The 14,740-nt window shown below is 27.5% G+C and overlaps 1 protein-coding gene across 1 annotated transcript in view; it reads left to right on the top strand.

Annotated features, from left to right (window-relative positions):
• Positions 1-14,740, top strand: part of LOC111631768 (epidermal growth factor receptor kinase substrate 8-like protein 2) — a 36,078-nt gene that overhangs the window by 12,039 nt on the left and 9,299 nt on the right. Inside the window, exons 2-4 of the mRNA XM_023376075.1 lie at positions 3,661-3,731; positions 3,854-3,954; positions 7,286-7,366. Of these exons, the coding sequence (XP_023231843.1) occupies positions 3,676-3,731; positions 3,854-3,954; positions 7,286-7,366 (238 nt within the window). The 5' untranslated portion in view covers positions 3,661-3,675. The remainder of the gene's footprint in view (positions 1-3,660; positions 3,732-3,853; positions 3,955-7,285; positions 7,367-14,740) is intronic.

Raw genomic sequence — 14,740 nt, 5'->3', positions numbered from 1 at the left:
ACCTGATGTTGTTTGCATGTATTATTATTTGGTAGTAGCTAAGGGCTTCTTTTATGTTATAGATTAGAACTACACACAACCCAAGGATTCATATAATTAACACATTCTGAAGGAGTGTGTTAATTATATGAATCCTTTAGGTTAATTCAGCTACACACACAGTATTTGGCCAAATGATGAGCAGACATTTGAGCAGTACAGAGTAGTGTGAATGATTTACTTGCAACTAATGTTTGGTATTTGTCATTTTCCACTCATCGTTGGTATATTGTGCCAAATCAAAGGGGACGAATAGGCAATTATTTGGCAGTTGACGAATACTAAATGTGTGGGGCCACGTTTACATATATACGTTGAAGAATTAAATAAAAAAGTTTAGATTTATTTAGATAAATTACTAAAAATATTTTAATTTATTATAACTTTAAAATGTTATTTTATTTTTTATTAAAATTAATAGGGGAAAAACTACCTTACTCTTGAAAATGTTAAGATATAATCCTTCGGAATGTCTTAATTATATGCATTGTTTAGCTTTGTACATGTATACATCCATAACCTATTTTTTTTCTTTTTCTGTCATTTAATTGTCAAAGTAAAGAATATAATTATGATTTGTTCTCAAATTTTTTCATTGCTGCTTTAAAATATAACATTGTGTTGTGGTTCTAGGGAAAAAAATTGATAGATTAATGACTCTATATTTAATTGCCATATTCAAAAACTTGATTATTAGTTTTAAATTGAATTGTAATTTTTTTTTATTTTTTGATATAGCCTTTAATGCATTAAAAATTACTAAAATACCTGTTCTGAAATAGTAAATTGCATATTGTAATTACTTAAAAAATTATCTGTGAGTTTATTTAATTATTGTTAGTGTTAATGTTTTTTCAAATAAATATCGTAATATTACGTAAATTAGTTTTTTAAGAATTGATTGACACAGAATAAATTTGCGCGCACTGTATGTTACTGTATTAATGGGTATTGCGAGCGTTATAAAATAATCGAATTTTTATCTTGAATATAATTAAATTACCAGATTATGTTTTAGAAATTATTCAAATAAAATTTAGGATATTGGCATAGATTTTAGAAGCACCTGTCCTTTTCATTTCAACGCTTGTTTTAATATTTAAAAGAATTTTAAAAAAATAAGTAGATATTTATTAAATTGGACGCAAAAAAATTGATGATAAACGTTTTGTAACTTCTCGGTCCCGCCATTGGATTAAACTTTAAGAGCCAAACATAAAAATTTAGTTGTCGGAACGAAACATTCTCGAATCAGGAAATGCTTATTGTCCATTTTTTCTGTGTCTGACCTCGTAATTTATTAATTGTTTTTAGAAGCTCTGTAGAATTTTGCGACGGAAATTTTCCGAAGATTTTTTAGCATTTAATCCCAAATGTATTTAAAAATTCTTTTATTCTTAAAATTAATTAAAAATCTATATGAAGTTTTAAGCATTGTAAAATTTTGATGATTAAAAGCATTTATTTTTTTCAATATATCAAAGTTCTTGTATAAATTTTAATTTTGTGTGTTAAAGATTGAATTAAAGAACAAAAAAATAGTAATAAAATCGACTGTAGTGTCACTCTTAAAAACATTTTAAAAGATTTATATTTTGATAGAGACAGGAAAGTAAACAGACTATTGTTATTGTTGCTTATGCAATCTGAATGTGATGTAATCATAGGTAATGCCATATAAGTTTTTAAATATAATCTCTAGAAATAATAAAATCTTAAATGTTATTTGCAAATTTATGCATTGTTTTTATTCTTTTTATTATAGAAATATTAATATATCTACAATTTAAATATTTAATACGTGTTTTTGATTTTCTAGAAGTAAAGAATGTAAAAATCTTTTAATTTGATTTATATTTTACATTTCTAAATATGTGTTTGGCATAAAATATGAATTCTTAAAGTCGTAACTTAATACACACCGGGGTCAACCTAAGCACCCTTCCAGCAACGGAGAAGGATGTTTAGATTTTCAAAATATGTCATCGAACATTCTGTGCTTGTTCCATAATTTGAAGAATTCTAATACGTTACATAAGCTTAATGCATTCTATTTGTAAAGTTTAGAATTTTTTGTTGGACCTGAAGCAGAGTAATCGATATAGTCAAAAACGTTCGTCAGACTTCTCCTTCATTGCTGGAAGATACGTTAGATTGACCCTGGTACGTATATGCAGTATATGCGCTTTGCTTTATTTGTACTTGATTTTTTGTTTTATATTCCTGTCTCTACTGCTGTTTGAATTCAGTTCTTAGATTATAACTGTATTTCATATGATATTTTGTTATAGTTTATTGATCTGTAAAATATTTTGCTATATTATACTGAATTACTTTAAAAAAAAACATATTCTAAAGTTTAATTCTAATTATTAAATTTATCAAGAAACAATAGATTAACCACCTATCTCTAAACAAATCAAATTGTATCTAATTATTAGCCCAATAGATAATTTGATAGATTGTTCGGCAATGCAAAAGTTTTACTAGAGATTGTCAAATGCGCTACGTAACAGTTTAATAGTGAAATTTAATATAGTAATATTATTCAGTTAATGATAATATCACATTAATGTACTTTGCAATTTTGGTTTTATATAACAATTTCGTATTTATATTACTTATTAATTTGATAGAAGAAACAAACCTATTTGGTATCATGTGCTAAAGTAAACTTTCATTAAATAGAAATTATGAAAAATATTGCCTTAATAACTATAACTATTTACTTTTAAACATTGATTAAATGATTCTTTTTTAATATAAAATTGGATATACACATTCATTGTAAAAGTTTGGTTTGTAATTGCAGAACGTTTACTAGTAACTAGTTTGTCACATGTTTATTTGGGATAAATTATATAACGTTCATTAAAAGATTTGTATTCCAGATCTAATTATTTAAAAAAATAGATTCGTAACTTGATTCCTGTTTGTTGAATTTATCTCAAACATAAACAGTATCTGGAATTTTACTAGGTTATTACTGATTGGCTATAAATTTTATTAATGATTAGAATAATTTGACACTACAGATATGTATGTCATTATATATTTGTTGTATTGATCTTTTTTATATTTAATTAATTACTCCTATTTGATCATTAATAATATCAATATGCGGCAATTTGTCTAGTGTTGTTCCAAATTATTTTTTTAACCATTAATAGATTTCGTGATCAATTGATGTAATTTGAACAATTTAATAAATGTAAAGAAGTTGTGATTAATAGTAACCAAACAAACAACAGCAAATTGCATCTCTGCCCTGGTTTATTGTTAGATTGCCTTAATTAAGAGGGAACAAACTATATTTATTATACCATACTATAAAACAAAGTATATTATGCTGATTGGAGGTACTAAAGACAACGTTGTTATGATGGTCAAATGGTAAATCAAGGCCCAGTAAGTGTCCTAAAAATTACAGAAAATTGCAGTTTTTATAATTTTTTAGAATGGGGAAAAAATAGGGGGAAAATGTGTGAATGGATTGAAATATTGTGCAATTACTGAAAGATTTATCAAAATATACACATCATTATTATTATTAATATTAATATATTTATTTTTTTAAATTTATAAATGGTATTTTACATTTTTTGATTTTGGAATTTTTAGTTCTTATAATGAACCATGCCTGGTGTAATTGATGGTCAACCATATTGGGAAGAACAAGATTCACAAATAAGGTAAAGTTTAAATTTTTAGTATTTGCCTATTGTAAATTTTTATTGATTATTAGAAATATTTTACAGTAATTATTGTTATTTATTTACCTAATTGTAATTATAAATTCGAAATTGAATTTTAGAGGCATTAGTTCTCGGTCTCACCAAAGAGCTATGTCACCATATCATCATGGAAATGAGAAGATTTCAACCAGGTCACATCATTCAAATGGGTATGGCTCAGGTAAGATTAAATTTAACATTTTATTTTATTCAGTTCCGTAATTATTCCTTTTTAAATATTGGAATTCTTGCGAAAAATTTAAAAAATTACAACACACCACACCGGGAAATACTTAATAATGCACACAGAACTAATAACCGGTGTGAAGAAAACAAAAAACTATCTCAAGACAAACATTTTCCAATTCCTTCTGAGTTCTTCTTCTGGCATTAGAATGGTTACCAGATGGAATGTAGTTCAGAATATAAAAGCTTTATATTTTTAACACACTTACTAAAACACCTTTTCTTGCAGCCGACGCTTTATTATAACAACTTTCAAACGTTTTCGGTCTTGTTAAAAGACCTTTCTCAAGAAAATAAAATTAACTATGTAACAAAATAAACACCACAATCGTAAATCGAACGCTTAGTACGAATAACTGTTTTTTCAAATCTTTCGAACTCGCTTATAATCCGTTGTACATGACATCAGTGTAACCGGAAATATAAAAGGTTACATAACTATCTAAATATAAATACTTAAAGATGCCATCTCCCTACATCGTTCAAAAAATATAACTTGAGATACATATTAACTACTTTCTTCAATTATTAATTTTATATTAAGCTAGAGGACCATGCTGCCGATATTTTTGTCGATTCCCGGAAGTTGACTGCAAGGCCTTTATGCTTTGCCTTACAAATCTGCCAGGCTTCCGCGTAATGTCGGTGTCTCCTGTCTTGAACTATCTGCATTAGTCTTGCTTGGTCCCATTCAACATTGACGTCTTGCTGGTCCGCTAGAACGTAGGTGGCTAGCGCAGTGCAAGGTTGTTTTTTCTTATATTTGCTTGATGTTCTGCTAACCTGTCTTTGATACTTCTTCCTGTTGCCCCTACGTATATTAATTTACTTCGTCGCCTTGAGTCCGTAACTGGAATTTTATATACCCCGGGGAGTTATATATATAGTGTGTTGATATTACAATATGCAGTCTAGAAAGAATTGCTTTATATTTTTTTAAAAGTAAAAGAAAAATTTGAACCAGAATTTGAAATATGAGTATAAAAATTTAAAGCCGCACATTCATTGCTCTGTGCATAATGAAGATTTAATCAATGCCTAAACTGTCGTGTCAAGTAGAGTTTGCCAGGCCGTTGACAACATCATTTTCTCCTTAAAATTTAATATATATTTCTTTCAAAAAGAGCTTTTATGTTCTGAATGATGTTCCATCTGGTAACCATTATAGCACCTAAAGAACTCAGAAGGAGTTGGAAAATGTTTGTCTTGGGATAGTTTTTTGATTTTTGTTTTCTTCACACCGGTTATTCGTTCTGTGTGCATTATTAAATTTAAAAAAAAAAAAATTTCTTTGAAAGATTCAATATTTCTTATAAGAAATCATCAATTTTCTTCATAATATGCTTCAAGGAAAACATTATAAGAAAATAGCTTCAAAAGTTAAAATAATTTTATCTTATTAAAAAATGAAGAGAAGAACAGTATGGGTTTAGGAGTGGATAATGAAGAATATGCTATGGTATTTGTTTGATGTTAATAATTGAATCATGTTTAAAATCAAATGAAACTTAAGAAATCTGTTGAAGATAACCTCTAGATGTATTCACTAGAAGTTTTACCTAGAAGTAGAAGTATTTAAATTAATTTCCTATATAAGTGAATTAATTTGGATTGGACTAAAAAAAATCCCTTNGTTTTTAACACTGTATATTGCCTTTTTTTTTTTTTTTTTTGCAATATGAAATGATCTCCTCCAATTCAGAAAATGTACTCTGAGAGGTAAGAAATGGCATCCATTTTGAAACATGTTAAAAAAAATTCAATAACAACAGAATACCCACTAAATAAAATTTTAAAAATAAATGTAAATTTATCATCAGAATCCAATAAATGATGATAGATTAATGAAAATTTAACAAGGAAAAAAATATATATATATCTATATAAGTGAATTAATTTGGATTGGACTAAAAAAAAATCCCTTTTTGTAGAAACAAGCTTATACTTATCTTTAATTATTTAAAATCCTTGGCATATCAGATTATTTTTGCTTTGTATTAAAAAAAGACTCGCAATGATTTTTATTTATTAGAAAAATATTGATAACATGCCATCATGCTAAAGTAAAAAATTTTCCATAGGACAAATTGAACTTGATGGAAAATTTGGTAATAATAATAACATTTTTGTCATTCGTTTTCGAGTTATTCTTACTTTATTGATTAAAATGATAGTTTTCATTGTAAATATGTTTATTATGTTTACAAAATTCAACAAAAACAACAAAAAATAGCTCCTGTTAAAAATTAATATATTATTACATTACGGACAGAATATGTTCTAATATACAATAACTGTGTTCTGTACACACATTAAACATATTAGAATTTTAACATATAGTATATAAGTATGCTATGAAACAACTTTAAAATGTAAATTATTTTGAAATCTAATAACCAAATTGCCAAATGTTTTCTCAAGTGTCATGACACTTAGATAAGTAGCAACTTGTTCTACTTTTGCCAGCAGATGACTGATAAAGTTTGAGTGTGCACGTTAGTGTTTACGCTCGACACTCTGTTAGAGCTGAATTTGTTGCAAGAGCATTAAGCTAATACTGTATGCAAATGTCTAATGTCGTTTGTATGACAAAGTTAACTGAAAATTAATAACTTTACAGTCTAAGCATTAGAATTAGATTGTAACTGTACATTTTTATAAATAGAAGACACATCACATTAAATAAGGCAAAATTTATTAGAATTGTTAATGTATTGTTTCCAGTTTCTTATAACAATGAAAAATTTATATATTTTTATCAAAAGTTTCTGTTTTAATGATTAATTTTTATATTTCATCAAATGTATAATTAGTTTTATAATATAAATTTACCAAATGATTTAATTAATGGAATTATAAATTTTAATTTATATTTTAAAATTATATATGTAAGTAAATAATGAAAAACTACCATAATATAAAGAATAATCTTTTTTAAAATTATTATATTAGTCAAATAGAAATGGCTGAAGTTTAATTTTAACTGGGTTTTACTCGAAACACCCAATGATGTTTATATATATTTTGAATTCAAGGTGTTGTGTACATATAATTATTTGGGTGTTTATTTGTATTTTAGTCGTATTACCTTTTTAAGATTATGTAAAGTAATTTATGACATTGTTTTTATTGTAGTTTTATATTGAGAAATATTTATAAATGACTTTACAGTATTTATATGTAAGATTATAAAATTATTTATTTGAAATTTTTAAAAATATATTTTTTTTTTATGTAGATTATAATGATATTTATCTTTTATGTAGATCATCACAGCGAACCGAGTGAGGATGGTGCTACATATCTGTTAGAACATTTGGCTACATTTTCAGTAGGAACTCAATACGGTAATTTTTTTTCTGTAATAAAATGATAAGGTTAACTTTTTTCCATTTTACCAATACATTTAAAAATTAATATATCTTTCATGTATGTTTTCAACTAATCTTGACCTATATGTACTCAAAGAGGCCCTGTTATCAGGGCATTCACAAGGAAACTGCCAAAGGCTAGTTTTTGGATAGGAAATATTTAATAGGCCAAAAGTTAATGAAATTTACTTTTTTTTTTTAAATATATTTTAAAATTTGATAAAGGTGTAATTAAACTTTTAATTTTGATTATTTTAAAATTGAGGAAAAGCAAAAGTTACATTTATTAATTTTTTAAAATTTAACTGTTGAATACATTAATTTATAATTAAGGTTTTTTATTTATTAATGTGCTAAAAACTCATTTATTTTGTATAATTCAAAGGTAAAAGCTATAGAGTCCAATTGTCTAAATTTATAGAACTATAAGAATTCTTTTAATTACTCTTTCTAATATTGCAACTTTATCTAACTACTACCATTCTGTTATTTTGATATAAACTTACAATACAGAAATTACTGTAAAGAATTGGTTAGCTGTTGGTAAAGTTATATTAAATAAGAGATGAGAAAGAATGCTTAATTCTGGAAACCAAATTAAAATTTTATTTGGTAAAATTTTCCAGAATTAAGCATTTTTTCTCATCTTTTCGAATATGGTGCCAAGTTTAAATGTTATTTATGTTAAATTAATTTGCGCAGCCAATTTCAGATCATCTTGAGATTTCAATCATTTGTCATTGACCTGTTTAGAAAATGATTTGATTTTTTTTTTTTTTTTAATATTAATGTGTTATATTGATTTTAATGTGCATTAATAAATAAATCCATTTCTATTTGTCAAAAATCCTATTAAAAATTAATAGTAACAAAAAGTTATTAATTAGGAATTATTATTATACTCCTAATTAATAATTTTAAGGATTAGAAAAGAATAAAATGTATTTATAACAAAATATTATGCCATTATATATTGAAAGTTGATAACTTTAATTAATTAAATGAAAAAATGAATTTTCAAAAATGTATTTACAATAATACAATGCACTAAATTCATGACAGTTTTGTGGAAATGATGTCAACTTAGTTCAATTTCTACTACTGCTTGTTTTTGCAAGATTGTTATTAGCTTAGTTAGCACTCTATTAGACTAACAATAAAACTTCCCATCTGCATTTATGCGATTTATAAAATAAGTGTAATAAACTAATCTCGGCCTTACTTAATTAGTTTATAGAATAGTTTATTGATAATTGTGATTAATTTCTGGATGTAGAATTCAGAACTCACTAAAGAAAATGAATATACTGTTATTAGAGGACACACTTAGCTTAATTATGCTTATGAATATGTTTTTGTCCATTATAGAATACATCCAAAAGCCCTTTAAGTTTTAGTAAAATGCACATTCAGAAATTGGAATTTGTATATTTATATAATAAATTGTTGATGCCAGATTGAGTAATGATGTGTAAATGACCTTGACCTAATTTTTGAAGATTAATATTAATTTTTCAATTGCTGAAAACAAAAACAAATTTGAATTATAAAGGTGTAGAATAAAACAAACTAAAAAGAAATAATTTCCATTTTAAACTTATAAATGAGAAAGAAATGTTATTTGCTTTTATTTTCTACAGCAAGCAAAATTTCAACATACCAATATATTGCAATACACTTTTTGTGTATATCATATATTGTATTTCAGTTCTTTATGATGATTTGTGGTTAATCATCATATTTTCTCTGTTAGCTGAAATATAATGATTAATGTAATTTAGCAATGACTTTCAGTTTCTTATTTCATATTCTAATAGGTTCTTAGTTTAGTATTTGGAACTGAAATATCCTATTGTCAAAATTAGATAGAGACAGAAAGTATGATACAAGGAACCTTGAAACAATATGTTAAATCATATAAACTGTGTCAGAATTGTGTTTGCCAGAGAAGTTGAAACGAAATGGTTGTTTTTTGACATTTCTCGTTTATAAATTTGAAACAAAAATATATAAATTGAATGTTTTTTCTCTCTCTCTAACTTTGTAATTTGAAATGTTTTCTTCTCTTTGATGATTAAAATGTTAATAGTTCATTGAATGTCAAAGTCTATCACTGAATTTGTCATTTTTAATTTATAGGGTCTTCCAAAATGAATATTGCTACCACTTTAATTTATTATAATTATGTTAATTATTATCTGAGAAGTATGTGATGTACACCAATCGATAGAATAACTGTCCATGTTTCATATCCAATCTGCATTTAAATGCCTTATTGTCTATCTCTAGGAAGTGCCATAAACAAAAATGACAAATCCATAATAGAGAAAGCACTTTGTGTTCGGCAATCCACAAAGTCAGAATCACTAGTCATTGTGCAACATGAATAATCTGCAGGAGCTTATAGAACTGGGGTGGCCAAGCTCCTTGATAGTCCGAGCCATTTTTCAAAATTTGAAATTTTTCGTGAGCCGCAATTAAATACGTATTAAAAAGGTATGCAAAAAATTCCAGATTACAAATTATATCCGTAGCAAGAGTGATACAAATTGTTTCCTCCAGAGCACAATGTCAACTGTCCGTTGCAATGACAGTTTACAAATTCAAAATCGGTCTGGAGTCGGTCGATAACGGACGATTACGCCACTGTTTATGTTCGTTCGCGCAGTTTTCGACGAGTCATATCATTCTTAACTTGGACGGAAATGAAATTTGTTACAACGTTGCACTTAGTCTTTCATATTTGCTGTTAGTAATTTAAAAGACATTTTGAAACACATACGGAACGATAATAATTTTTTAAAATATAATAACACAAAAATGAAAAGGGAACTCGGGTACATTTATCGAGAGCCATAAATAATCCTTCAAAGAGCCGCATGTGGCTCGCGAGCCGCAGGTTGGCCACCCCTGTTATAGAATTATGGCTGCTGCGGGAGGGGTGACAACGGATGTGCTGTAGTGAATGTAGAAAGAATGCGTATTAGTTGAAAGTGTGTCACGACACAAGGTGCACATTGAGAAATTGTAATGGGTAAATGTGAAACTTGGACAGTTTTTCAATATTTTAAGTTAATTACTGTGTTCTCAGATAATAATTAACATAATTACAATAATTTAAACTGGAGCATTCTTTTTGGAAGACTATATAATTTAGTATTTATTTTACATAATATCTGTTCAAGTACTTAATTTTAATTTCACATGTAAAATACTTTTATGAGATTTGTTGCAAAAATTCTTATTACTAGTAGAATATATGTAAACCTCATTTCACATTAAGTTTATATTCTTGAAAACAAAGTAATTTTTAATTTCCATAGTAACTAAACCTGTTTACTGTTTATTTTCTTTGATTCTAGTTTTCATTGCACAGAAATAATGTAATTAAAATATCAGCAGGAATCTTCTTATTAACTGAATTCTAAGAAATTTGAAGATTGAAAGTTTACATAAACAAACTGATTAAATAGTATTTTGTAAAATTATTTTTCAGAAATTAAAAAAAAAAAACATATTTTAAACTTTTTTAATTGAGTAAAACAGTTGTTTAACAGCAACCGGTTTATCCTTAAATTTTGTTTTTCATAACAAAGAACTTAATTTCTGTTGGTGTAATATTAGTCGCTTTAAAAATAATCATCATAATAATTATGATTTGATATGAATATTTCACTAAAAAGTTTTTAATAGTTACGTTTAGACCAGAAAAATTTTGATAAACTCTAAAACTTTCTGAAAAAGGACTTTTTCTGGTCACATAAATTCAAGGTTGTTGAGTAAAGTCTATAATTATTCTATTATTCAGAAGATTGTTTACAGGTTTAAGATAATTAAAATTCATGATATGAGAAAAGCAATTAATTCCTTGTAATATTAACTATTAAAAGAAGTTTATCCTTAATAACGAACATGGAACAGGTGTGAAGAAAAAAAAAATGCTATCTCTAGACAAACATTTTCTAACTCATCTTGAGTTCTTCTATACAGTGGATCTGGAAATTGTGGCGGACTTCACTATGGCCAAACTTCTCTTCACAACATCCCACACAGAGCACCTCAGATGGTTGGAGACCATAGAAATCTTTAAAGCTAATTTTGCGTCATCTTGTATAAATTTTGAGGAGGAAATGAATTCATTGATGGCCTGGCAGGCTCCACTTGAGATGAAGGTATAGTCATTGGTTGACTCTTGTTATGCGCAGGACAATGCATGGGCGGTTTTAAATTTTTGTACTTATAGTTCAAATGTGGTTCGAATTTAATTTCTTTCAAAAAGGCTTTTATGTTTCGAACAATATTTCATTGGGTAACCGTTATAGCACCTGAATAATTCAGAAGGAGTTAGAAAATGTTTGTCCAGAGATTTTTTCTTTCTTTCTTTACACTGGTTATTGGTTCTGTGTTTGTTATTATGCATTTCCCCATGTGGTGTGTTGTAATTTATCCTTAAAAAATTTAATTGTTTTTGTCTATCTTTTGCCATCAAGAACACTAAGAAAAATTAGAAATCTTTTGATATATTAATTATTTCTAAAACTAAATTAATGTGAAATAAAACAAGAAAATTAATTAGATTTCTTTGATGAAAAAACTAAAGAAATTTAATTAATTTGAATTGATATTTTTAATGAAAATAGCAAAACGCTTAGGCTGTAAAATATTACTTTGAACAGCACTTTGATACTTTGATAAGATTAGTTGTATCATAATTTTAATATGTCTATGATCAGCAACTTTGCATTTGAATTTTTATTACAAACTGTATTAAAACTGTTAAATTAATATAATCTGGTCTGAAGTAAAAACATTTAAAAATTAAGAAATTGTATGTGAAATAATGTGTTGACCGTCTCATGTAAAAATCTTTCTTGTGATGTTACCGTAGATACAGATAAACCTCAACTTAAGATTAGTTTCCATTTCGACAATCTGATAGTAAGTCTAACATAGTAAATGCAAACAAAAACACCACCACTACAGAACAAAAGTATCACACTGCAAGGCATTTTTATGCTAAGGTGACCATAAACAGTAATCAATGTTGATAACAACAAAAACGGAATATACATTATATGTAATAACGCCATTTGTTATAGCTATTGTGAAGCAAATCTAAAAGGATATGAGCTTTTGTACAGTTATTAGAGTAGCACTCTAGATGTTTTGCTTTGTTTCAATCATAAGTTCCTTGCGCTTGTCAATACGGCTACTGCAAATGTCTGTGGGAGAGCATCATAACTTTGAATGGTTATAAGTTGAGTCGTATCTGTACACTTAATAATACACACATTAAATACATCAAAATAAACATTCTGAAGTTCATTGATAAAACAGAAATAGTTAATTTTAATGGTTGTAATTTTTTTTTAGTTTTTTTTAAATGCATTATTAGTATTTTTACTCTGACAAATTTCCTAAAACTGTATTTACTTGTAATTATCAAACAGTTTTTCTGAAAATTCTTTTTAAATATGAGTTTGTTTTATCAAAGTGTATTTGGAATTATATCTTAAACTTTTTTTTTACAATCATTCAAATACAAATTACAAAGATAAGACATATACGTGTCATTATCTGATTTTCTATAAATAAACTTTCGTTTTTAATGTCTATTTTAATAATAGTAGACACTTATTAATCTATATCTTAATAATTAATTAAAGTTAAGAAAAAATAAACAAACAATCAAGAGCGAATAGGTAATGTTTAACCTAATGTTCGAATTTATTCTTTATCAAGTGTGCAGCCGTGTAGTTTGGCCTTTTAGGAAAATATTTTCATCTTATCAGCAAGAATATTAGATGATAATTAAGAATTCATTTAGAAAAATTTATATGTATGCATTGTAATTAAATTAGTAACATGTAATATATTTATTTCTTTGCTGAAATGAACTTAATTAGATAGAATAAATGTTTTTATTTCTTTTAGATGGATCTAATGAATTTCTAATTCTTCCAGCTAAAAAAGTTTGTCTAATTTACATAGTATTTTTGTTTTCCCCCCTCCACATTGAAACTAAGTATGCATTTGTTAAGAAGTTCTGAAAATACAGGTAGGCCTCCTACAACGCAGTAGATACGTTCCTTGAAAATACCGCGTTGTGGGAAATCACGTTATAGGAGACACCAACTCAATACAAAAACTGGGATTCAGTTCTAAAAAGAGAAAAACTTGGCATTTGAATGGCGTTTTTTGAATTTTTCAAAGCGGCCATTGGTAGCCACGAATTTAACACTGGTTTCATCAGCTGAGCAGTCGCGTAGCATAGTGGGGGCGGCAGGGGCAGCCCGCCCCGGGCGACACTTTTAGGGAGCGGAAAAATTTCACAATAAATAATAATAATATTTTGTAAAAATTTGAACCATTTCATTTCATATTTTTGTCGCACCTACGATTCGGACCGATTGAAATGAGCACGGAATTGTTCATTACTTATTTCTGTGATGTGAAATTTTCCTCCGCTCCTGGCGGCTGACACCACGCTACGCCACTGCAGCTGACGACTGTCCCATTTGTTTCAAATAATCAAATATTTTTAAGGCTTTGTGTTTAAGTGCAGTTTTATTTAAAGGCAACCGTTTCTTGTTCATATCTTCTACCCATGATATTAGCGCTTGTTCCATTTTTTACATTATAGGTGCTCTCGGACTAGCAACATTTTTCGCAAGAATAGATGATCCGGATGCGACCAAATTTCTAATCTTTTCTCCCGATTGCTTAATCGACCGAATAGTCAACTCATTTAAATTAAAATGCCTACTAATATCAGCTATCCGCTCTTGATTTTTAATTCGATCCAAAATTTCTATCTTTGAAGAGTTATAAATTTCCTTTTTAATGACAGTCCTTTCTTTTCATTTGGCATTGTTATGGCTAAAATTTTTTCAATCAGTTTTGTGGACAGTAAAAATCACAAAAAATAACTTTTCTTCACTATGTTGTTAAAAATATACACCCAATAGAAGTTTATACTGTATTTTGAACCATTTTTGCTGTCCCCACTTACTGAAACAGTATAAATGATGGAAAATTTAGTGATATATTTGTGTTTACAATAACTGATGCACATCTGTCTAGAAACGGTCTTCCCCTGAAACTTTCAAGGGAATAAATAACACGCCAACAGTGACAAACAGCTGTTTTCAAGGACATTTAGTTCTGTATGCCGAATTGCAGTTAGTATCACGTGATCCGTTGCGATTTTTCTGTTATGTGAAAGATAATTCGTTTCTAAATACCGTAAACCGCGTTGTAAAAGTACCGTGTTGTAAGAAAATTTCCGCATTTTTCCAACCGCGTTGGAGCGAAAACGCGTTGTAAAGGTACCGCGTTGTAGGAGGCCTA

Source organism: Centruroides sculpturatus, unplaced genomic scaffold (genome assembly GCF_000671375.1).
Source record: "Centruroides sculpturatus isolate CEXI.00-Female unplaced genomic scaffold, Cexi_2.0 scaffold758, whole genome shotgun sequence".
In the NCBI taxonomy this organism is placed as follows: Eukaryota; Metazoa; Arthropoda; class Arachnida; order Scorpiones; family Buthidae; genus Centruroides; species Centruroides sculpturatus.
Note: the sequence above shows the minus strand (reverse complement) of the source record. Positions and strands in the feature narration are given on the sequence as shown.